Source organism: Protopterus annectens, chromosome 7.part0 (assembly GCF_019279795.1).
Source record: "Protopterus annectens isolate FY-2018-M chromosome 7.part0, PAN1.0, whole genome shotgun sequence".
In the NCBI taxonomy this organism is placed as follows: Eukaryota; Metazoa; Chordata; order Ceratodontiformes; family Protopteridae; genus Protopterus; species Protopterus annectens.
Window position 1 is genome coordinate 519,345,146 of NC_056739.1, and position 24,646 is coordinate 519,369,791.

General features: G+C 39.0%; 1 protein-coding gene across 2 annotated transcripts in view; it reads right to left on the bottom strand.

Moving 5' to 3' along the window:
• The window catches only part of CAMK1G (calcium/calmodulin dependent protein kinase IG), a 667,913-nt gene that overhangs the window by 160,095 nt on the left and 483,172 nt on the right, over positions 1–24,646 (bottom strand). For both annotated transcript variants that reach the window (XM_044077134.1, XM_044077135.1), the window contains exon 4: positions 10,652–10,726. In XM_044077134.1, coding sequence (XP_043933069.1) covers positions 10,652–10,726 — 75 coding nt within the window. The remainder of the gene's footprint in view (positions 1–10,651; positions 10,727–24,646) is intronic.

A 24,646-nucleotide genomic window follows, 5' to 3' on the forward strand; every position in this document is an offset into this window, starting at 1 on the left:
TTGTCTCCAAAGACAACATCAGCATCAGTTCAGCTTTCCCTCTCCCCTCAAGCTCCTGTGTCTGCTTCTTCATCTACCCGCCACTCGAAGCATAGAGACCCCGAGCCTCAAGTACCGCAACAGGGCATCCCCTACTCTACTGAGACCTCCCCAGATCCCCCCAGTGAGGAGGTGCCCAGGAAGAGATTGTGCAAGAGGAGGCACGTAGACTCCCTACAGGAGTCCTTGACATCTGACACAGACTTAGATGAGTCACAAGGGTCCCCTCGATCCTCCTCTGAGGATATCTCCTTCACAGAGATACTAGAGATCCTTAGTCAGAGGGGTGATTGGCAGTTCAAGACCCCTACTGAGGATGAATCCATGCTCTTGAAGGCTTTTGAGTCTCAAACTTCTGCTTCTTGGGTGTCTCCGCCTTATGACGAGCTCATGGAGCTGATTTCTCGTAAGGCGTGGGAGTCACCGGAGGCTATGGAACCTGTTCCTCGTAAACCCAATAAAATTATGTCTGCCTCAGTGAACAAGCCATTTTTGACAAAGGGAGTGCCTGTTGATGCCATGGTGGTAGCTGCAGCCACCAGAAAGGAAGTATCTGAGACATCCACCTCTATCCATCCCCCTAACAGAGATTCTAGGGTCATGGATAGATATGGGAAGTGCATGTTTAGTTCAGCAACTTTTTCTCTGCGATCACTGAACTACTTAACCCATTTTACGAGACTACAGAGAGATCTCCTGAAAGAGCTAGGAGATACTCTCCAGGGTACAGTAGCTGCAGGGATGGCCGACAAAGTCAACGCCCAGCTCGCTACCCTAAACTCAGTGGTAAACTCGTCCATGCATCTCATATCCTATGCAGCTGATGGTTCGAGTAGAGCCACTAGTTTGGGCATTGCTCTTTGAAGACAAGCCTGGATGCATCTCTGTTCCTTTGTGGAACCCTTTAAGTCTTCCTTTATTAATACCCCATTCGATGGCTCATCCCTGTTTGGGCCCAAAGTAAAGGAAACTTTAACCAGGTGTGAGCAGGAAGGCAGGACCTTATCTGCCATTGGAGTCTGCTTTTCGATCCCTACTCGGCCCTACCCCAAGGGCCCTTAGGGGAGGGAAAATGTGGTTCCAAAAGGCACAGGCAGCCTTTCAGGACACACATGGAGAAACCCCCTCTAGAGGCAGAGGAGGGGGTTATAATGGAAGACGCCCCCCCCCACGGCAGAGGGGGTCTGCAGCAACAGGGTGACAGGGGTCAGTTCTCCGGTCAGCCCTACCAGCGCCCCTGAAAGGGGCCCGACTGTTCGGCTCTGGAGGCAGTCGGGGGTCACTTGTCTTTGTACCCAGAAGCCTGGCTAATATAACATCAGATTCTTGGGCACAACGCATCATTTCCAGAGGATATTTCATTCCATTCTCTTCCCCTCCCATTCCTGTAAAGAGAATCTCAGAGTTTCCACCCAATCTCAGGGAACAAGCAATCGTAGAGGTCCACAGATTGCTAAAAAAAAGAGTCATCCAACCAGTCTCAGCAGACCAAGTTGGATTCGGAACTTACTCACGATTCTTTTTGGTACCAAAGAAACAGGGGACTAAAGACCTATTTTGGACCTCAGCAGACTCAACCAGTTCATAAAGAAAGAGAAGTTCTGAATGGTCATGCTTCAGTCCATTCTTTCCTTCTTAGGGAAAGATGATTGGATGTGCTCCATAGATCTCAAGGACACATACTATCACATAAAGATGAACAGATGCTCCAGAGATCATGTGCACTTCTGGCTGGGAGCCAATCATTACCAGTTTCGAGTGCCACCTTTTGGTCTCACCACAGCCCCCAGAGTGTTCACCAAATGCATGGCGGTGGTCACGGCTCACCTGAGATGTCTAGGATTCCAGGTGTTTCCATACCTAGACGATTGGCTCCTAATCGCTGCCACCAGGCATCAATTGACTCAGGCAAACAATACACTCTGACACTCTGCCATCAATTGGGCATTACAATCAACTTTGAAAAGTCTGCCTTATCGCCATCGCAGCATACCGTTTTTATAGGAGCAGAATTAGATACCTCAACTACCACTTTACATCTCCCTGTCGAAAGAGTCTCTCTTCTCCACCAAAACATCAGTTTGCTGGTGTCAAAGAACAGAGCTACAGCAGCAGAGGTATTGAAATTACTAGGTTTGATGGCGGCAGCAATCCTGGCTATACCACTCACAAGGATGCATATGCGAATTTTTCAATGGCTCCTATTCGCTCAGTGGTCTTACCAGAAACTACCGATGCACCACATGATTCTCATCACAGATTCTTGCAGAAGAGACCTTCGGTGGTGGTTGACATCTCTTCATGTCACAATCGGAAGACCCCTTGTTCTCCCCCCCCAGTAGCCACTGTGATCATGAACGCTTCCCTGATAGGGTGGAGGGGGTGGCATTTTCAGGGAAAGACTGCCCAAGGCACATGGACAGATCAAGAATCACATCTGCACATCAATGTTCTAGAGTTGAGAGTGGTACTTCTGGCATTGCAGTACTTTCAGGACTCTCTTCCTCTGGGAACTATTGCAATTCAGACAGACAACATGTCAGTAGCCTGGTACTTGAACAAACAAGGCGGAACCAAGTCTTACCCCCTTTGTTGAGAAACCCTCAGGGACTGGCAATGGGCTGTGTCGTCCCAGCATTTTCTATTAGCAATGCACATCCCGGGGAAATCCAGTGTGATAGCGGACAAGCTAAGCAGGGCGATATTGCTCCCTCACAAGTGGTCTCTCAAACAACAGGTTGTGGAGTTGATTTTCCGCAAATGGGGCCAGCCTTGCTGCGACCTTTTTGCCAGCCACATCAATTCAAAATGCAGAAGCTACTTTGCCCTAATACCACCTCCCGGTCATCCCCTGAGAGATGCACTTCTACACGATTGGCCCCGGGTCTCCTTTATGCATTTCCACCCTTCCTATTAATACCCAGATTTTTACAGAAAGCAAAATCGCTGGGAAGGACTGTTATACTCATAGCCCCCTACTGGCCTCGACAGATTTGGTTTCCATTTCTCCACCATCATCTGTTGGAAGGTCCATGGATCCTGGTCCCAGTTCCGGACCTTCTGACGCACCCATCAGGGGACCTTCATCCTTCACTGCAGTCCCTGAAACTGACTGCTTGGCTAATCCACTTCCCCTAATTGCCAGGCTTCATTCAATTTCAGAAGATACAAGACAAATTCTCTTGTCTTCTCACAAGCCATCTACCAGGAAATTATATGGCAGTAAATGGAAAAGGTTCTCAATTTGGGCCAACACGCAGAACATTGACCCTTTCTGAGCTCCGCTACCTTCTATTTTATGTAGCAGCTGCTACAGTTCGAGTTCAGTTAGCTGCCATCTCAAATTTTCACCTTGGTTTTGGTGGCTCAAATGTTATGGGGCATAAATTATCTAAGACTTTTCTTAAAGGTGTTCTTCATATGAGACCTCTGATCAAAATTCCCTATTCTCCCTGGAATTTAAACCTTATGCTGTCTCAAATTATTCTTCCTCCTTTTGAACCAGCATCTTCTTGTGATCTCAAATTTTTATCCTGGAAAACAATATTTCTTGTGGCCATTACTTCTGCCCGCAGAGTGTCAGAACTTCAAGCATTATCTATCAGACCACCTTACATGATTTTCCATGCTGATAGAGTATCTCTCAGAACAAACCCCTCATTTTTACCTAAAGTCTGTTCTGAATCAAATATCAATCAGGTCATTGAGCTAACAGTCTTTTTTCCCAACCACTCTAGCAAATTGGAATACATGCTGCACAAACTTGATGTTCACAGGCAGCTCAGATTTTATCTTGACAGAACTAAGTATATTAGAAAATCAGATCAACTTTTTGTATCCTTCTCGGAAGCAAGAAAAGGCAATCCAGTAGCTAAAACAACCTTATCTAAATGGTTATCCGATTGCATATCCTTTGTTTATGAAAATGCGAGCATGCCATTAACACACAAACCTAAGGCTCATTCTACCAGAGCCATCTCTATGTCTTCTGCTTTTCAAGCTAAATTGCCCCTTGACAATATTTGCCCTGCAGCCACTTGGTCTAAGCCTCATACCTTTATCACGCATTACAAAGTGGATAAGGCTTCAAGGGACAGGTCTTCCTTTGGTTCTACGGTACTGAGGAACATACTCCCATGAGCCACCCAGGATTCAGGGTGCTAGGGACGCTACCCATCAGTGAGAATAAATGGCAAGATTTAACAACTTCACATATAGAAGTTATGTACTTACCATAATGTTCCATGTGAGTTGTTTATCTCGCCTTTATTCTCACGTCCCTCCCTCCTTCCCCCTCTTGGCTGACTGTTGACTTAGAAGCTAGTACCATCCTGGTTATTCAATATTTCTTCTTCCACTTCAGGAAGTGTTCTTGGTAGAAATACATAAAAGGGTATGTATATGTTTGTATATATATATATATATATATATATATATATATATATATATATATATATATATGTAAATACCATTACTCGCAGCAAACAAGATCCGAGGCAATTCCAGCAGTGCATTGTGGGATAAGGCAGCTACTGGCAAACCCTGAGCTTTGCTATCAGTTGTGTCGGAGCCAAGCATCGGCTCCGAACCCATCAGTGAGAATAAAGGCGAGATAAACAACTCATATGGAACATTATGGTAAGTACATAACATATATATATATATATATATATATATATATATATATATATATATATATATATATATATATATATACCAACTCCAAGGTCACAGCTCAACTCAAAGAAGGGAGAAATCACCATAAACAAGTAAATAGGTGAATCATTGCCAGCACACAATTAGAAATCACACCAGCAAAGATTATATATATTGGAAAAATTATTCGGTATTATGCCATTTATCTGTTTTATTCTGCCATCTGTAGACACTCAAGCAAATTAACATCAGTCGTGCGTATGGGAGCTGTAAAAAGGTGTTTGTTGACTCACAGTGTGAGAAATTTGTCATTAAAACATAAAAAGACAGCTTATGTAATGATACTTCTGAATGTCTTAAATTAGTCTGAAAATATTTAATTTAGCTTGTTACAGTTATTTGGAGATTCAAGGCAAGGGTGAAGAAACAAAGAAAACTTAATTTGTACCTACTCCTGATGATTTTTAAGTTCCTATTTTCCAGACTATTCTACAAGTATGTTCTTATAAAACATTTCATATTTTTGCTTGCTTTAGCTATCATACAAAATGTTTTTATGTCCTTTTCATTCTTTAGAAGCATGAGACTGCATATGTGTATTGATTTACTGGGGGCGGTGATGGCTGCATGTTAAATTAAGGTTCTTGAGATCACCAAAGTTATTCTTATCAGGTAAAGTTTTTGCTATGAGAATGTACTTACTTGTCTCACTGGGGACTACATGATCCTGTTAGCACAGTATTAAATAGTAATGTTTTATTTTGAAACTATTTTCTCTAACAAAAAATGTATGTTTTTTTTTATTAAGAGTTAGTGCAATATGATATTACTAATCAAAACAAACCATGTTATAGTAAGAATTTTATGATACATTTTCTCATAATATTTATTTATTACTGTTACGTGAATACTTTTACACCATAGGTCTATAGTCAGTGTAAAGCACATCAGATTAACTTTTATAAAACCTCAGAATGCATTGAACAATACAACACAAATATATCTAGTAACTATAAAAAAGTTGGCATCAAATATATTAGCATGGACTCTTGCAAAAATACAACTATACCCAGTTTTGCACTGCTAGTACTGTATTTCATATCTTAGAATTGCTGATTTTTCCATAAGTATGCCTTTAGGGGCATAACACATATTTACTTAGCTAACAAAGAAATGGAGGTAAAGTGTGCAAAATACCTCCCTTAAAATGCACAAAACACTCCTCTAATGTGGAAAGACTTATTATAAAGTTGGTTGAGTTACTCTGAAACTCTTCAAGGTCATAGCAAACAGCTTAGGACTGCTTAATGTAACAAACCTTTCTGGCATTTTACCTACTTGGAGGAGGTTCCAGGTGCTTGCTTAAATGGTACTGAAGAGGTGTGCTATGTTGCTGTCAGCAAAGGCTTTAAAAGGAGGAAGGTATAGGATCAGAATCTGGGAGATTAATCGTACTGCACAAGCTTCCCTGAGTAACAGAAAGAGGCTATCTGTGAAATGAAGTATCTTTAATTTTTATTTTGAAGTCAAGTTCACCTTCATGGCTCATCAAGCACAATATAAATTGGATGCAAGGGACAGAACTAACAAAACAAGTCTATTCATCTGTGTATAGCTTTCTACTTGATAATAGAGGACAAGGTTTGAAAAAAAAAATGCACATGGAACATACAAATCAGCTAAGACAAACAATATTTCAGACAAATTATCAGAAATTAATTAAGGTAACTGCAACCATATTGAATAAAAGTGTTTAAGGTTTATTAATTTATTATGCAAATATGAGAATAGTGGAGTAGTTGATGGAATGTGCTCATTGTGTGTCTATGGTGTGTGTGTGTGTGTGTGTGTGTGTGTGTGTGTGTGTGTGTGTGTGTGTGTGTGTGTGTGTGTGTGTGTGTGTGTGTGTGTGTGTGTGTGTGTGTGTGTCTGCACATGCATGAATGCATGCAGCTGTATGCTCACAAAGCAACATGGATCATCATATAAGCATTGCCCTGCCATTTATATGTGTTGTACAAAATCCACTTACAAATGTTGAGAAAATGAATACATTTCTCACAAATGTCATTCATGCAGTTACAAGTAAATTGTGGACTGTGATGGTAAGGACTTGCAATACCAATAAATAAGTTAGAACATATCAGCAATTATCTCAGTCAAGAGCAGGAATATCCTGTCCTGTCTGCAAGGGATGGAGGGGTAGGTAGTGCTAACATTTATGGCAAAGAATGCTGTCTCAGATATGTGGCTAGCAAATAAAAGTAAGACATGGTAGAGAGAGATGTAGAATTCCAATAAACATCACAAAGTGCTTTTCCTTTTTAAGGGCAGCATTAAACATAACTCATATTAAACTATAGGCTCTGTATTTAAGTAGAAAAGGATTTATCAGGAGGTGGCTCAGATATGTTTTGGTGAAATTTGAAAATATGAGTATTGTAAAAAATAGTGTATTAATTTGAAATAAGTCATACAAGAAAAGACAGGGCTGCATTACACACAAACAAAACAAAAGGATACAAGGCCTCAACAACATGTCCTACATTAACCAACTCCAAGCCCTTTCACTATACTTGGTATCCTACAGACTCCAACCCATAACTGATGGATTTACTGCACATCAGCAAGTCAAATGTCATCAGAAAAACTCAGTCTAGGGATCTAAACCTATTCTGAAATATCAACAGAATGGTTTGGAGGGACAGGTATATCTCACAGAGGATACCACTGCTGTGGAACAGACTCCCCATCCACATTAAACAAAATTCATCCATGGCCATATTCAACTGCAACTTGGATCTATGGATGGGAAAAAAAACAAAATTTACCCCAGGAGGGCCCCTGCACTACTAATGGACAGAGAGAGGTCCTGTGGTTGTCAGACTGATCCTTCCTTTTTATACAGTAGGGACAGAGTAGGATACATCTTTTACTAAACATTTTTCCTGGTCAGTCCATGTAATACTTGGCCTGCTAGATATGTCCATTTGCTTATGAAAATTTAAGTGACTACAGATGAATTGGTGTCAGCAATAGTGATAGCGGATCTGAAAACCCATATAATCCACTGAAGATTCAAACCAAACTTCACTCATAATAGCCATTACTAGACTCCCCTCAGTACCCGCTGCTGAGTAGTGCCATAGGAAGGTTTTGTGTAAATGAGAAACTGCCCCAGTTTTTAACTTGTAAGAAGTGCTGAATAAACCTTAGAAAAACAATTTGACAAATTATAATCAAAATAATAACCCTAAACTCCAGCATAAACTATCTCAACTTGGACTATCCCCTTCTTCATTACTGTGGTTCAGTATCTATTAAACTGACAGGTTGCAGTCTGTGAAATGGGAGAATACTGTCTCTCCATAACTGCAAGTCTTCACTGGTGTACCCCAAGGCTCTATTCCTGGTTCCCTACTCTTTAATATCTTTATAGGTTCATAGGTTCATAGGTTCATACTAGGCTATCTGCCCGAGGGCATTTACAAGCCCTAGCTATAGTTTTTTGCTTACCACCCCTTTTTAGTATAGAACTATATATTATTTTTTTTGTGCCTCTGTCTGTTGACAGTACTGAGGAGGTCCCTGGGGTATATATCTCTCATCCTCCCATCATTTGGTCAGATTTTCTTGAACAAGGGTGCAAGGCCTCTGCTCTGCCTCTACACATACATATTTTTTTATTCAGCATGGGAGTCTTTGGGTGATATCCCTCCCTCCAGCACCTATTAATAATATAGCCGATAGTTTTGGTAAGTCCCCGCCTTCTGGGCTCTGACGGATCAATCAACTTTATCAATGACCTCTATACTTTTGTAGGTCAAATCTTTTGTTGTACAATGTCTTGATGATTCTACATTTGTATGTGCATCTAATAACCTGCCTCAACTTCATATCATACAAGAAACGTTCTTCTCAGTTAAGAAATGGCTCCATAATGCCCAGCTGCTATTTAACCCTTTAAAATACAAACTTACTGCTATTTTTACCAAAATCACATGATGGATAAAACAAATTTTAAAATATTTTCAATAAACAAAACTAAAATTAAAGCAGTCTCCCATAAAAAATGTCTTGGAGTGATTATAGATGATAACCTTAAATATGAACAACTTATTCACAGAATTTAGCAGCTGCATTAGTGGTGCAGAAGTCAGTCCTGGGTAAGTTTTCTGCTTCCCATACATATAAACAAGTTGCCTTTGAAAATGGACAGGGATGATCTTTGTTTTATGTGGATGGGAAGTCTGTTCCTCAGGAAGTTGGCAAAATGGTTAAGGTATTTACCTGACAGACACAAGGTGCAGGGTTTGATTCTCACAAGGAGTAACTGGCTAGGCTTAAAATGGCCCACAAGTGCATTTAGCCTAGTACTAATCTATAAACCTATGAACCTAAGCAGTGATATCCTCTGTGAAATATATCTGTCTCTCCAAACCATTCTGTTGATATTGCAGAAGTGGTTCAGATTCCTAGACTAAGTGCTTCTACTGCCATTTGACTTGCTGATATGCAGTAAGTCCATTAGTAATGGGTTAGAGGATGCCCCACATGCCAGACACAGGCCACCTCCTAGCAGTCTGAAGGATAATGAGTACAGTGATAGGGTCCTGAGTTAGTCTATGTAGGACATGTTGTTTAGGCCATGTATCCCTTTAGTAAGGTACCTCCATGGGTGGTCCAGTCATTGCACATGCCCGGACATACCAAAGGGAGCACCAGTCAACTCCCATTCATTAGAATGAGACTGATTGTGGTATACTGTCACCCAGACAACCCTCTGGGATTTCTGGTATTGCTTAAGTCCCTGTCTCCAGGTTGGTGATGTGCATGCTTGCTTGAATGTGGTGCTAGTAATGCTGCTGTGCTTTTTCATCCAGAAAGCCATGCATATTCCAACACATGCCCACCAGTAATCTTTTGGTGGGCATGTGCATATTTCTGCACATGACTACCAGTATGCTTCTGCTTATCATAGCTTGTCAGTGCCAAGACCACATGCCCAGGCTGGAATTCCACATTTGACATGAGAGGGAGCTTCACAACAGGCAGGATCCCCTTCTTCCTACCATGATGGATGAGTTAGCATCAGCCATTCTGTCTCTACCTCCCTGTTAAACTCATGCAGTAGTCAAGCCACTAATTAAAGCACGTTCATATGAGCCACAGTCAGAGATTTGTCTGTCTCTCTGTGTTTCATGGTTTAACTGTAATTAGCAGAGGACATCAAGTTAACAAACTGCAGAAGGGCTGAGTGTTTAGAACTGACAGAGTCACCTCTCTTGGACAGTGTTTGAGAAAAAAACAGAAAACCCTACATGCTAGAGTTAAAAGGACATTTTTTGCTGCAGCTTTAGAAATAATAACCAGTAATAGCCAGTCTTAGATGTACTGTTTAATTTGGCTTTATTTTATTTATGAATTTATTAAGCATATTTGGGGTTAGCTTAAGTTTATGACTTCCAACCCCTGCGCAAGTATGGTAAGGTGCAAGGCTCAAAAAACACCATTTCAACTCAAAGGCCAGCTCTCAATATAGCACCTTGTTCACATACAAAATGTATTCCATTCAAAAGAAAGGAGCACATACAAACTTATTTCCAGACACCACCAGATGAAAATAGAATACCGCTTTCAGCCTATAGTCTTCATCAGTGCTACCTGGATGTGCTTTAGGAATGCGTTCCAAAATCGATTAAAGTTTTGTATGTGAACAAGGTGCTATATTGAGTGCTGACCTGTGAATTGAATTAGCTTCAGTTTAACCAAGGTTTTTTAAAAGCACAGTGTCTTAGATTCATCCACAAATTTGTAGTGCAGTGTTAGGATTACAACGAATCAGTGAATAACAGGTGAGCACTTGTTGAATCAGAACAATTTCCCCACTAGAAGTCATAACATTTTACATCTGCAGTGCATTTAAATGAACCAAAAATTATGAAATGTTACTTACACTTCCATGAGCAAGTAGAAATGAGTCGGGCTCTCATAAATGTCTTCCAGTGCCACAATGTTCTCGTGTTTTATTCTTAAAGAAACATGAAGATAATTAGTATTGCTAAATTATTTGTAAATGTCATCTGAATTTCATAATAATGACCAGGTCATTTAAAACCAGTACTCATCGGAATGTATTTACAGCTGCTAGAGGGTGCTCCTGGCAAATTCTGAAATATTATAAGCAGTGTGACTGTACACTTGATTAGTAAGTCCTCCTCACATAAATTCACTTTATCTGAAGTTCCTGATTGCATAGAATGACTGTATCAAATTTATCAATTCACAGAAATGTAACACTTACCTCACTTCCCATGATTTATTAGTTTACTTGATATGTCCCTTTCATCAAGCTGTTTCAGAAGGGAGCTGCCAGGATTAGAATGCATTTATTGTTAACTGTTTAAGATTCATTTTAAATGAATTTATATTCTATTGTACTCTATTTCTAAGTTATTGTTAATGATATAGTATTATACAATGACATCCCCATCAATATTCCAAAACATGCATGCTGATTGGTCAGCGTGCCTGTTGTAAATCAGACTTATACTAATGGAAAAAGGTCCAGTTTTTTCCATTACTATAAGTCTTTTTTTTTTTAGACAACAACGTTGAACGGAAGAACTCTGCTGCTGTAATCTCGCTGTGTTAAACGGGTTTAACACAGTGACATAGCTTAAAAAAGCAACAGAGATCTTCTTTTCTCCGTTGCTTCCACACGAAGCTCTGATATACTGCGTAAGCATACGCATGAGCAGTACATCAGAACTGCACTGAATACCAGACAGCTGCGAAAGGGCAGCATGGAGGCATTATACAATGCCATTATTTAAGAAAAGTAAGTATGTTTTCTTAAATAATGTCATTGTATAATAGCAATAACCCACTTCTGGGTGTGGGTAATGTTGGATTTATCCACGGTTGTCTTTGTTTGGCCACTCGGGCTTCGACCTCGTGACCAAACCACACCAACCATGGATAAATCCAGCATTACCCACACCCAGGCGTGGGTTATTGCTTAATTACTACAGTAATAAAGTTCCACTTTTCTACAATCAGAAGGCTTGGCCACTGTAAACTTCAGTCATAAGACTGACCTTATTAGGGGCTAGTATAGCCCCCCTCCCACATATACATACACATGCACCACATCTTTCGTAAACACTATATCATCTGCTTTCTGCAGGACACATGGTTTATTAGTGCTGTAATAGGAGACCTGCATTGCTTTACCCTTTTTGTGAATGACGTACAAAACTGACCAGGTAAATATTATAGTGTTACATCACTCCACAAATCATACATGGCCTAATTACAGCAATGTCCAGATATTCTAATTTTGGAAGAAGCTTATGGGAGTGCTTTCAGAGTTTTCTGATTCATATATTGAAGAACACATTATAAGTAGCGACTTTCTTCATTACAAACCAAAACAGGAAAATGTTCACACCTCAGAAGAAAACATTATTTCTTCTGTCAAAAGTGCTTCAGATCATTATGATCCATTTTCAAGCTGATTCGATGTACCTTATTAGCAATATTTTTTCAGGTACTCTGTAGATGTTTAGCAATTATTTTAACTGTTTGTGTTCTCTTTTGTCAGAATTACCTGCACATTGCATTTTTCATTGTTCTTATCTATTCTTTCAATACAAACTTATGAAAGGAGTACCTTTGGTGAACTCAGTAGGGCTATCTATTTATCAGACTATAGTAAATAACTGCATTTCTATATTATAGTTATTTTGTGCATCAAAATATACCTAAATGTGTCAAAAAAAATGGCCCATTTTTTCTGTGGAATATCCATTCTAAATGCTTCTCAAACATTTTCTAAGGTAATCAGAAGAATGCAGTATAATTTTTATTTCCAATAAAGCAGTGGCCTTTTCAGATGTAGTTCAATCAGCATGATATTTTGCCAGTTGGGAACAGCCTGGAATATGAGTTTATACTCCAAGTACATGTAAGCTTCAAGAACATCTGAGTAATGCCTTAAGGATGGGTGACTATTGAGTGACACACTTAAAATTAACGCATAAGGTTGGGACAAAAGTAGAGTGATAGCTGTCCCTCTTGTGCTAGAAAGTACAGTTGTATAAGCTGAACTTACCACAACAGTATGTTTGAATGATCACTGCTGCAGTAGCCTTAGCAATAAAAGATATATCCTGCCAAGGATGTAATAGCCAGCCAGTTTCCAAAGCATCAGGGCACTTTCCACACTCTCAAATTGTCAAACAGCTCGAGCTAAGCTGACTGAAAAACGGGTTTGGGTGCGAAGCCCTTCAGAGCATTCCTGCCAGCAAAGAGAGGGAGGCTCAGTCCTGAAAGGACAATGCTAGGAACAATAAAAAACAAATGTCCATACCCTAGCATAAAAAACACACCAAAAACAATGGCGATGGAGGTAACGGAGTGGTTACTGCAACAGTAATCAATCAAACATCTACTGTTATGCTAAGGTCAACTTACACAACTGGACTATGTTCATCATATTGATTCCTATTGCAGTAGCATTAGCTATATGGGTAGATTATGATCTCTAAATTTAGGAGGTGGAAGGAGAACAGTCAAGGAGCCACTGGAGAATAGTCCTAGCAAAGCCTGACCTAGACCTAGAGAAGGAAAAAAGCTTATAGTGCTTTGTAAAAGTATGTACAGAGAACTAAGCAGCAGCTTCTAGAATACTTCTAGAATCCAACTCTTTTGAAAAACTCATAGATGAACCCAGGGTCCTGTTAGAATGGGCCTTGTCCCTGCCTGGAATAGTTTTGTTAGGGTAAGTATAACAAAAGGTAATAGTCTTAGGCAACCATTTGGAAATAGTCTTTTTTGACTCAGGTTGTCCCTTCTTACTTTCACAAGAAATGAACAATTGATTGGAAGATCTGAAAGATTTAGTTTTGTCAGTATAGCAGCTGAGTTATCAGTGGACATCCAAGGTATGGAATATCCTTTATCTCTCCTTTTTAGGTTCAGGAAAAAATAGGGAGATGGATAGTTTAGCTTAAAGTAAACTCGAATACCACATTAGGCATAAAAGAAGGATTAGGTGTCAAAGAAACCCTGTCCCTATGGAATATGTGATAGGGCTGACTCACCACTAGAACTTATAACTTACATACCCTTCCTGCAGAGATCAGAGCAATCAGTAAAGCTGTTTACCATGTTAAGAACATCAAGTCAGACAGATTAGTTGGTTAAAATGTTGCAGGTGTAAACTTCTTTAACACAAAATTACTGAAAGAGGATTCATATGCAGACATGCTGAAATGGCTGATAAATAAACCTTAAAAGAGAAATAAGAAAGCCCATAGGGTAGTAACTCAGACAAATATTATAAAAACAGAGAATAAGTAGCCCTAAATGGGTGCTGGTTATGTTGTTGACACCAACAAGAAAACCTTTTCTATTTGCTTATATTTGATTTTCTAGTAACAGGTTTTCTTGCCTCCATTACTACTTGCTGCATGTCATCAGTAAACAGGTGCACGAAAGGAATTAAGTCTCTATCATTCAGGTAGTCAATTGAAGATGATGTTGTGGTGTATCAAACACCCCTGTTCTTGTGTGAGTAGATCTATTCTGTGAGGAAGCTTGTGACCATTTCCAAAAGAAGGCAGACCCATGGTTGTCTGAGGCAGGAGAAAGTCACAATAATGACTGTTTGGTATCCTCAGAAGTATTCTGGATATTAGTGGAAAGGGTGGAAAAGCATATAGTAATATTCCTGTCCAAGGAAAAAAGTGTCACATGTTTTCTGGGCCTTCTTGCAGGATGTCATGGAATGAAATCTTGCCAGTTTATTGTTCACAGAAGAGACAAAGATGTCTTCTTGAGGAACTCCCCACATATGGATCAAATTTTGTTAGACCCCAGATCTGGTTTCCATTCATGAGATAGTGCCCTGGTCCTGCTCAATTTGTCTGCCACACAATTTTGCTCTGATAGAATCTAGGATGCCTGTAGAGTGAGATTGTGCTGTGAAGCTATATCCCAAGCAAACATGGATAGTCTGCAAAGAGGGTGTGACATGGTTGCCCCTTGCTTGCTGATGTACCACATGACTGTGGTATTGTCTGCAACCACTTGAAGAGTTTCTTGGGACCAAAGAAGGTTCAGGGAGTTGAGTGCCTTGATAAGGGCAAACATGTTTCTGATATTTATGCACTTGCATATGTGGCATGGTGTCCAATTCCCCGTGTACTTTTATCCCCTCCTAAAACTGCTCTCCGAGGAAAGTCCAGTGCATCTGTGGTAAATGACTGCTTTGCAGCAGAGAGGGAGAAGGGGAGACCTGGACTTAAGGATATATATATATATATATATATATATATATATATATATATATATATATATATATATATATATGTTGTCTCTTGTGACAAACCCTAGAAATGGGATTTGAAATGATAAAGAATGTTGAAGCTGTGACCAAAGAGATTTTAGGTACCACTGTATCTTTCTCATGTGGAGTCTTGCCAAGGGTATCATGAGAATTATAGATGCCATGGAAGCCAAAATCCTGAGGTATTCCCTTGCAGTGACTGAATCTAAGTGGAAAACCTTAGAAATCCAAATAAAGATTTATTTTTTCTTGTGGTAGAAAATGTCTTTGAATGTAGGTGTCTAGTTGGCATTCCAGAAACGCAATGTTGTGTGATGGAGTAAAAAAAAAACAAAAAACTTCTGAATGCTCTCTTAGAACCCTAGCATGTGTAAGACATGTCTCAGCCAAGACACAGAGAGAGAGAGAGAGAGAGAGAGAGAGAGAGAGAGAGAGATTCCTGATACTTTGAAAAAGACTCTGCAAAGATAAGCAAGTTGTCTAAATATGGAAAAATATGGATACCCTGTAGCCTGCAATGAGCTATATCTAGAGCTAGACACTTTGTGAACACTACTGGTGCAGTGGATGGTCCAAAGGATAAGGCAAAGAACTAATAATGTGAGCCACATGCACAAATCCTTAAGGAACCTCTGAAGTCTGGATGAACAGGGATGTGATGATAAGCATCTTTTAAGTAAAATGTTACCAGGATACTTGAAAGAGGAAGAAGATGTAAGAGGTTGTGAGCTGACATCATTTTCAGTTTGGGCACTATCACAAAGAGGTTTAAGAAAGAAAGATCTAGAACTGGTCTCCCATCATTTTCTTTCTTTGACCCTAGAAACATCTTTGAATAGAAATCCTTCCCCACCTGGCATGGAAGAACTGGTTCTATCACTCCTTGGGACAACATATTATGAAGAACTGGTGGAAATAAAAGACTCTGATCTAGAGGATGAGAAATGACTCCCTGAAAAAGAGTCATTCAGACCTGTTCAACTGCCTTGGTTTTGGGAGGTTTGAGACTTATTTTTGGAACCGCCTTGACATTTCTTCTCAAACATCTGTTTATCTGAATTTTGTTGAGACTGTTTATTCTGCTTTATGCTAAGATTGGATGAGGACACACAAAATCCTTTGGATGATTTTGAAAAGGAGGGCTGAAAAAAACTTAAGAGATTCTCTGGATCAGACTGACCCTTTCATCATACTTTTTGAACACCTCTATGGCATAGGGGCCAAACACTAAATCTCTATCCAAGAAAGAATTTAAAATCTAATTTGTAGCATCACATGGGAGATTTTGAGAATGTAGCCTCCTCAAAACAGTATCGTGGCCATAGCCCAGGAAGAATTATCAACAGTCATACACACAGTGCAAACAATAAGTAATGACCTGTGCAACAGAAGAAAATATGTCATTAAAAGCAGATTTTTTTTCCTCACAAGAAGAAACTGCAGATAAAAGAATTCTCAAACTTTCACAGTTTGTCAGAACACATTTTAACATATGAGCCTGACAGTTCAAAATTCTGGAAATCAAAGTTGCAGAAGTATATACTTTTTTCCCCATACCGATAAATAATTTTCCCAACCTTATCAGAAAGAGAAAGATTGGAATTAACTAAGTGCTTAGCAGTAGTGGAATCAACTAAGGCTAAAGCTGCTAGATCAGGTTTGGGAATAGTGTATAAAATTTAAAAAGACTGACAAACTTTGTACATCCTATCTGCCGTTTTTAGGGGTAGCTGGCTGACTATCAGGAAAATTGTAGGCAGTAACACACATATCCTCTAATGAAGAAGGAATGGCTGTAGGTTCCAGAAAATACTTCTGTAACAACTCATAGTATTTTCTGAGGGACTGAGAAACCTCACTTTTCTCCCACTGAAAACACTGGCACATTCTAGTAGTAGTCTCAGAGAAAGAGAAACCGCCGTATGGAGAATCAGATACCGAGTTCTCCTCTGAGTCTGAATCAGAAATCTGAGGAAAAAACCCTGTATCCACCTTTGCATCTTCCTGTTCAGATTCATAATCTTGAATTCTTTCAGGAAAAGAGATATTCCTCTTTCTTTTAACAGAAAATACTTTACAAGAAAGATCAATAGTCTGAATTAAAGCTTGATCCAGACCCAGTAAGCTACTTCTATAAAAAAATTGAGGAGGAGTAGAAACATGCTTGGTTTTCTGTTTCTTTTTGACAGGAAACTAATGGCAGCGGCCACTTCCCCAGGGATGAGCATATTATTCTGATACAATAGAGAAACCTTTCATGTTCTCTCTCCCAGGACTGACAAGAATGGCTCTTCCTTGCCCACTGAGGGGTCCATAACAGCTGCAGAGTATGTGACTAACCCGTGATCCATAGTGGTTGTATGTGCTACACCAGTGTGATCTGGGGTAAAAGATAAGTGGTCTGAGGTACAAGTGGCCACAGCAGAGTCACCCACCTGTGGCTGAGGCAAATTGCTAGCTTGCTGTGGTGGCAAAGGCTGTTTGATTAGCGTTTTCTCTTTGTGGCAGGAAGAAGGACTGACTGTGGGACCAGTATTCTGTTCCATGATCAAGATGAAAATGGTGCCTCTTTCCCCAGGGAAAATACATAATGATTGCCAGTAAGCATTACCAGTTCACAAAAGTTGTTTATTTTTTATAGGTAAAACAAAACACAGTAAAAACACATTAGAGCACTATGCTGTTTCTTTACAGAAAAATATGTTTTCATTTAGTTTACACTATCATTAAACTAACAGAAAAAAGTGCTCCATCTAAAAGTATATTACATTAATGAGACAGTCAGTTAAAACACAACACTCCTAGCTTTATAATACCTTTCCTGAATAAATTAGGAAAATAGAAGTTATTTGTTTATTTATTTATTTATTGGCATTTGATTACAAGGAAAGACCAACTGGGTAGAAGCTCATTTTCAGCAGTGGCCTGAGGAGAAAAGCTTCAAATTATTACAAAACATTTTAAATACAATAATTTACAGTCTTCAAGAATAAAACAAAAACATCTGCATTTTAAATAATGATAACAAATTAAACATAATATAAAAACATTGGTTAAGAATTGATACAAGTTATATGACAATCATTTAATATTTAGAGAAATTTTAGACAGTTTGTAGAGAAGTTAAAGGTAATTTACTCTAACAAAAACAGGAATTGCAATATGAAGTGGGGGAGAAACACGCCTATGGTATATTTAGAGAGAAAGTGTGGGAAGAGAATTTGAGAGAAGTAAGGAAGTAAGTGAAGAAGAGAGATTAATAGGTATAAGGAATGAAAATGTACTTATCCACACTTAGCAATATAGTCTACCCTAACTTTGAACAAGAACAGAGCCAACTTTTAGTTAGGAAGTCTTTCAGAGTGGTTTTGAAAGATGGAAGGGAGGGTTTTCCACCCAAAGGGAACTTATCTACCCAGCAAAGGAAAGCACAAGTTATCACTGATCTTCAAAATAATCAGAGGAGTATACTCTTAAGTGGCAGTAAAGCTTTGAAGGATTTTCTACCCAAAATTGTCTTTTAGTTAGGTAAGCTCAAACTGCCTGCTTGACAGATCGAGTATATGAAAGGTGCCCTGAAGCTTTGAAAGCTGGTTGGCTGTTACACCCATGGCAGGATATAACCCATAACTATAACTGTAACAGTGATCAATGTGATATACATTTAGAAATGTTGCTAGAGGTCTTAGGTGCCTTCAGTGCCCCAGAAATGACTATGACCTCATAGCTGTCTATATGGGTATGAACAATAGTAGGCACTGTTCCCTGGGAGAGATGCAGGGAGACACTACTCAGCATTCCACTCATTTGTCTGAGGAACACAAAGCCTTTGCTAAGAATTATGCCTGAATTCAGGAATAAAAAAAATGGATTCACTGGCTGACAAGTAATGTGGTGTCATTAAAGGGGAATCCAGTGTCTTTCTGTATGTGAAGGTGTGTTCGATACACCCTTCTGATTTCCAGCAGATCACCTGTACCTCTCATTAATGGCTTTTACATAGTGGCAATATCTTTGCAGATAAGGTTCATTTTATGGACATCCTGTTAAAGGATATTCTTGAATGAGACAAGTTATCAATGGTAACTCGAAAACAATATCACAGAAAGTGGCTTTCAGTGAACATTAATTTGCCACATTTTCGCACTGTTGTGAGACAGTGGAGTTATCTTCACATACAAACTCCCTGTCACACACACACACACACACACACACACACACACACAGATATATATATATATATATATATATATATATATATATATATATATATATATATATATATAAAATTAGGGGTGTGCGTGTGGGGTCTCTCCTCATGTTAGGGTATATGTGGCCCTTGCAAAAAGAAAATACTTTCTATTTCCTTGCAACGGTCTTTTATCAGTACTGTTTAAAACTACTATCTGTCAGAGAAATTTTGTTTGATGGATCATTATAAACACACATATTCCAGTTCAGACAGCTTAAACATTGGATTGTTGAATGTTAGAAGCCTACACAACAAATTGTCTGAGCTTAAGCCTTCCTTGCCATTGCAGCCATCCATACTTGTGTAGTTACAGAGACGACTCCAGTATACTCATAATGCTCCCACCATTATGGGGTTTACCATCTTGCATTCAGACCCAGTGACAAATGCTCAGGAGCACCAGCATCAATTTTCATCTGTACTGCCTCTCAGCAAATCCTATAAAATACAAATTCAGAGCTAGCTGCCATCCTACTAACACTCAATAAAATGTATCATCACATTATAGGCAACCATATACTTCCCTCAGTGGCTTCATTAGAGCCTGTAGAATACCTGAGACAGGTAGAAAAGTTAATCAATGAAATTAATACGCAAATTTGTTCAGATACTTCTTGAGTTTGGAAATGCCAGCACCATTAACCAAATTGTTCTCATTCACATTAGCAGTACCAACCATCTAGATTTTATCCTTATGAATGTATCCCCAGATTGCATTGCCTGATTTTCCCTCGTTTCTGGTCATATTGAGCTATCTCAATATTAATATTTTCTTGAGAATTTGGTTTGTGACTCTTAAGACAACTCTTCTATATTTAAGGGCTACCCCAAAACCATATATTTATTATTAAAAGATATTACTGCTAATCACAAATGGTATCATTTCTTAGCTAAGCCAATACAAGATGTAACTTTTTTACTTCACTGAATATTACCTACTTTGATAGATATTTTGAGGAATCTGTACCCATTTGATTTATACACAATTTCAAATATAAAAATAAAGCTTTATGGTCAAATTCCATATTAACAAAGTATTTAACACAATAACAAAAGACAGAGCAGTTCCCTAACAGCCTTTAAAACCTGCCACAGTAATTGGATGGGCCGTCACAGATTTTCACCTGGGATATGTGGTGAGGATCTGATTGTAAGAGTAAACTCTTCATTTTCCTTCCACTATTGCAAGTCATTAGAACTCAGAGGGGATGAGATATTTTTTATTCTTCCAACATCTGAATTTATATTTCTCAAGCTTTCTGACTAACAGTAGCACTGTATTGGGAACTAATACGTAATTAATGTTAGAATTAGTACTTTAATTCCCTGGTATGGCTACAAAGAGAGAAAAGAGTATATTATTTCATTCTCATTCACTAAAAGAAATCATTTGAAAAAATACTAATGTGAGAAAAAATCTTAGTATATTCCATAGTCTTTCTATTAGTGATAGAGAGACAGACCAAATGAATAAAATGCAACTTATTCTCTATTGTTTGACATAATTGTGTGTTAAAACACAGTAGCTAACATCAGTAACTTATTATCTTGAGATGAAGCATGAGTGATAGCTAACCTTGCTAGGCATGGGCCTTAGCTATAGGTGGCAGGTCACATGCCTGAAATAACACAATAACAAAAGACAGAACCTGGCATCTGAAACTCAGTCCTAATTCACAGAGCAATATCAATCTAAACTGCACACTATTCCACAGAAGTTATTGTGAGAGAAGTTGCTGTCCCAGAGATGCAGGCTTAGCTGCAAAGAACTGAGTGATTAATTCACACTCCTCAGACAACTGTACCTGCTAGGTAGCAAGAAAGGGTCTATATCAGAACATCGAAGTATTAAAACTTCGAATGTTCTGATATTGAACATTATTCAGCGAATGCTAAGAATAGCAAAGCTGCAGAACAGCGAATTCTTTCCTTGGGAAAGAATTTGGTTGGCCGTTTCTGTGGCTTCGCTATTCTTAGCACTATGGTGGAAAGTTATGGATTGGGTTCAGGTAAGTGTGCAATTGTTTGAACGTTAGGTTTAGGGGCGGGTTACGTGAGTTAGGGTTAGGGCGTGGGTTAGGCGTGTGTGCGATAGTGACAGACTTTAGGGTTAGGGGTGGTTTAAGTGAGTTAGGGTTAGGGTGCAGGTTAGGTGAGTGTGCGATAGTGACAGACCTTAGGGTTAGGGTTTGGGTTAAAGTAAGTGGGTAGATAGTAGTGTATGTTTAGTTTAATGTAGCGTTAGATGTAATAATTTAAGTGTATGCATGTGGTTGCTATTTGTTTGATGTACTTGTGTTGTGGGTATGTGTTTCAGAACAGCACATTTTTTCCATGGGAAAAAATTTGCTGTTCTGAATGTTCGATATTTTCATGTTTAGATGTTTTGGGGCCGATGAAATAGCATTCACTATTTTCATCTTTTGATAATGTGATATAAACGTGCAAGAAAGGCTGACTTAATCAACCTGTTCCCCACCTAGAAGAAGGCAAGCTGACCTGATGCAGATGAGATCTCACTAGACAGTAACGTTGCTTTCTTATTTGAGATCTCAGTTTGATCACCAGCATGGTGCACATCGGACCTAAACATGTCTTCAAAATAAGACGACCTCCTCCATTTTGCTCAAACCTCTGTTTTGTCATCATGCTGCAGAGCTTGTCACTGAACCATGGACAGGCAGTACAAAGCCAAAGGGCCTACACACAATGGGGGCAAGCAAATTCAGAAATGACCTAAATAATGTAAGGGCCAATATAGCTTTATTATAAGCTTTAAGCAACTTAACTGGTCTACATGCAATGGGTAAATAAAGGAACCAGTGGAAGGCAAGCTTGAGAGGATGGGTCTATATTATATTTTTGAAAGTTTCAAACATCGAACACCATATGGTCGACATCATATGAGTGATGTTTGAAATTTCGAAAATATAATAAAAAAATAAAAATAAAAAACTATACTTACCTAAATGCTGTAGGCAGGTGGGCAAGCCCCCCTGCACCCCCCGTGTGGGGGGGCTGTGCCCCCCACACCCACGCTACTTAAATATTCCTACTCTGAGATCGCACTGTATTAAAGTAAAGGGAAAATATTCCCTACGGCGATTTCTGTGTTCCGCGCGATGTTTCGATGTTTCAACCAATCAGGTTCACTCAATACACATTCGCCATTTACAATTTTTGATCACGCAATAGGAACCCTGACAGGATTACCTGTTACAACATTTAAATTCCTGCATTCTGACAGTTCAAGACTTGGGGGATACAAATGGTGCTGAGTCACAAAAAACAGAGTGAGACTATCATTAGACCACTATACAGATTTCAGTACCATTTTAATGACTGAAACATGAAGTTGCAACACCAAGTATATGACACACACAGCTTATATGTGAAATAAGAAATAACCTGAGCAATAACTAAAGTCGAACACCTTATAATACAAAGCAAGTAACAGTATCCCAGATGTTGGATTCAATCATAATAGGCCATCTTTGGTGAATCTAACACTGACTTAACAAGAAAGGTTGTGTACTCCTGAAAAAATTGTCCTAATACTGCTGGGTGAGCAGTAACCAAGGAGCAGTGAACAGTACTCTTGGCTTACTGAGAGGAGTGTGTAGCTCCTGATTTAACCCAAGTCAGTCAAAACAGTGAACAGCAGTGAGCAACAACAAATTACCATCCCACCCTGAATTCAGCCAGTCTGTCGGTGTTATAACACACAGAAACCTGAGAATACCAGTGCTGCTAGATAAGGAATAGAAAAGAGTCCCGGCAGGTCTCTGTGATAAATACCAGGCTGCCAACAAATAAGAAGTTAGAGGTAATACCTGGAGTTTTATGACTAGACCTGCCGTTAAAGTAAGAAAACCAGTGCAGCCCAGGTCCCCGATACCTGATGTTTCTGAATGTCCTGAGCCATGGGTACATGAATGGGCAGAGAAGAACCCAACCCAATTGATTTTTCCTCCACAGTGGTACCTGGTCGTCAAAAAACGGAGGCAATATTGATGACCCACATATTCTACACTGACATGTATCCTGTGTCATTGTTGTCATTTTAGGAAAAGGCATCTTTGACAGTTTAAAAAAGATGTCCACTGGAGATTTAAGATGTCAAAGGAGCAAAACATGAGAAGAACATCACAAGAATATGAAGCCATCGCATGATGTATTGCATTAACAAATCAGGCAAACAGAATAATTATGTACACAAAACTGTATTATGAGTTACTTATAAAACTAAACCAAAAGTACTGCAAAATTTAACTTCTGAGCCCTATCATCATCAAGGCTTTATCCATAAATCATGTGAAAACAAATATAGAATGAAGGTAATAGTTATCAATCCGATTTTTTTGCTGCCATAGGACCATACCTCTCAACCTCTTAACTCAAGAAATCTGGAAAAAACAAACATAATAGGGGAACAAAAGCCCAAAATGGAGGCAGTCTTTAAATATAGCTCTTATAAACTTAGAAATATCAGGTTTTGTATTAGCATGCATTCTGTGAAGGATATGAAGACTGAGATGCAAATGCCTGTCATTATTTTGTGACATCCATTTACAAAGATTTGCCAGAAAACCGCAATTTTATGAAAAAATGCACCAAAAATATGAGGCAAAAATCTGGACTTTCTGTGAAAATCTGTACAATTGAGAGGCATGCCTAGAACAAACTAGGGCCCACGAATGTTCAGGAAATCCAAGATTCCATGAATCCAAAGTAATTAACCAAGGGTAATGTGATTAAAATTCCAAGCAAAAAATTATTGGAAGTCAGTAGAAAAGGTCCTGCCTTATAGATAAGTGGCAATATAAGTAATATAAATTAGGAAGGTGGCCTAATGGTGAAGGTGTTTGCCTTACAAACACAAAGTGCAGGGTTTGAGTCTCACAAGGGATAATTGACTAGGCTTAAAATGGCTCACAAGGGCAGTTAGCCTAGTACTAATCTATGAACCTATGAACCTATGTAAGTGCAATGCAACATGGAAATGGGGGAAGGTCTTTAAAGCCAAAGGTCTGCAAACAATAACAAAAAGTCACATAATGGTCAGTTGTGGACACCACAACAACTAAAATGACGTCAAAAAGAATAAAACAGAACAGTCTAATGTGAGATGATTTCAAAAATAAATTTCAGAAATAAGAAAATCTGTATGATCAGGTTAAACCAATGCAAAGAAAACAAACCAAGTGGGACTGTAGCAAAGGCCAATTACATACAACATTAGATGCAAGTTGCAAATAACCACTAGCTGCAATCTTCCAATAAAAACAAAACTTTCCATAGGTATATCTCCTCCTACCCTACATTTATCTACTCCATTAGCCTTC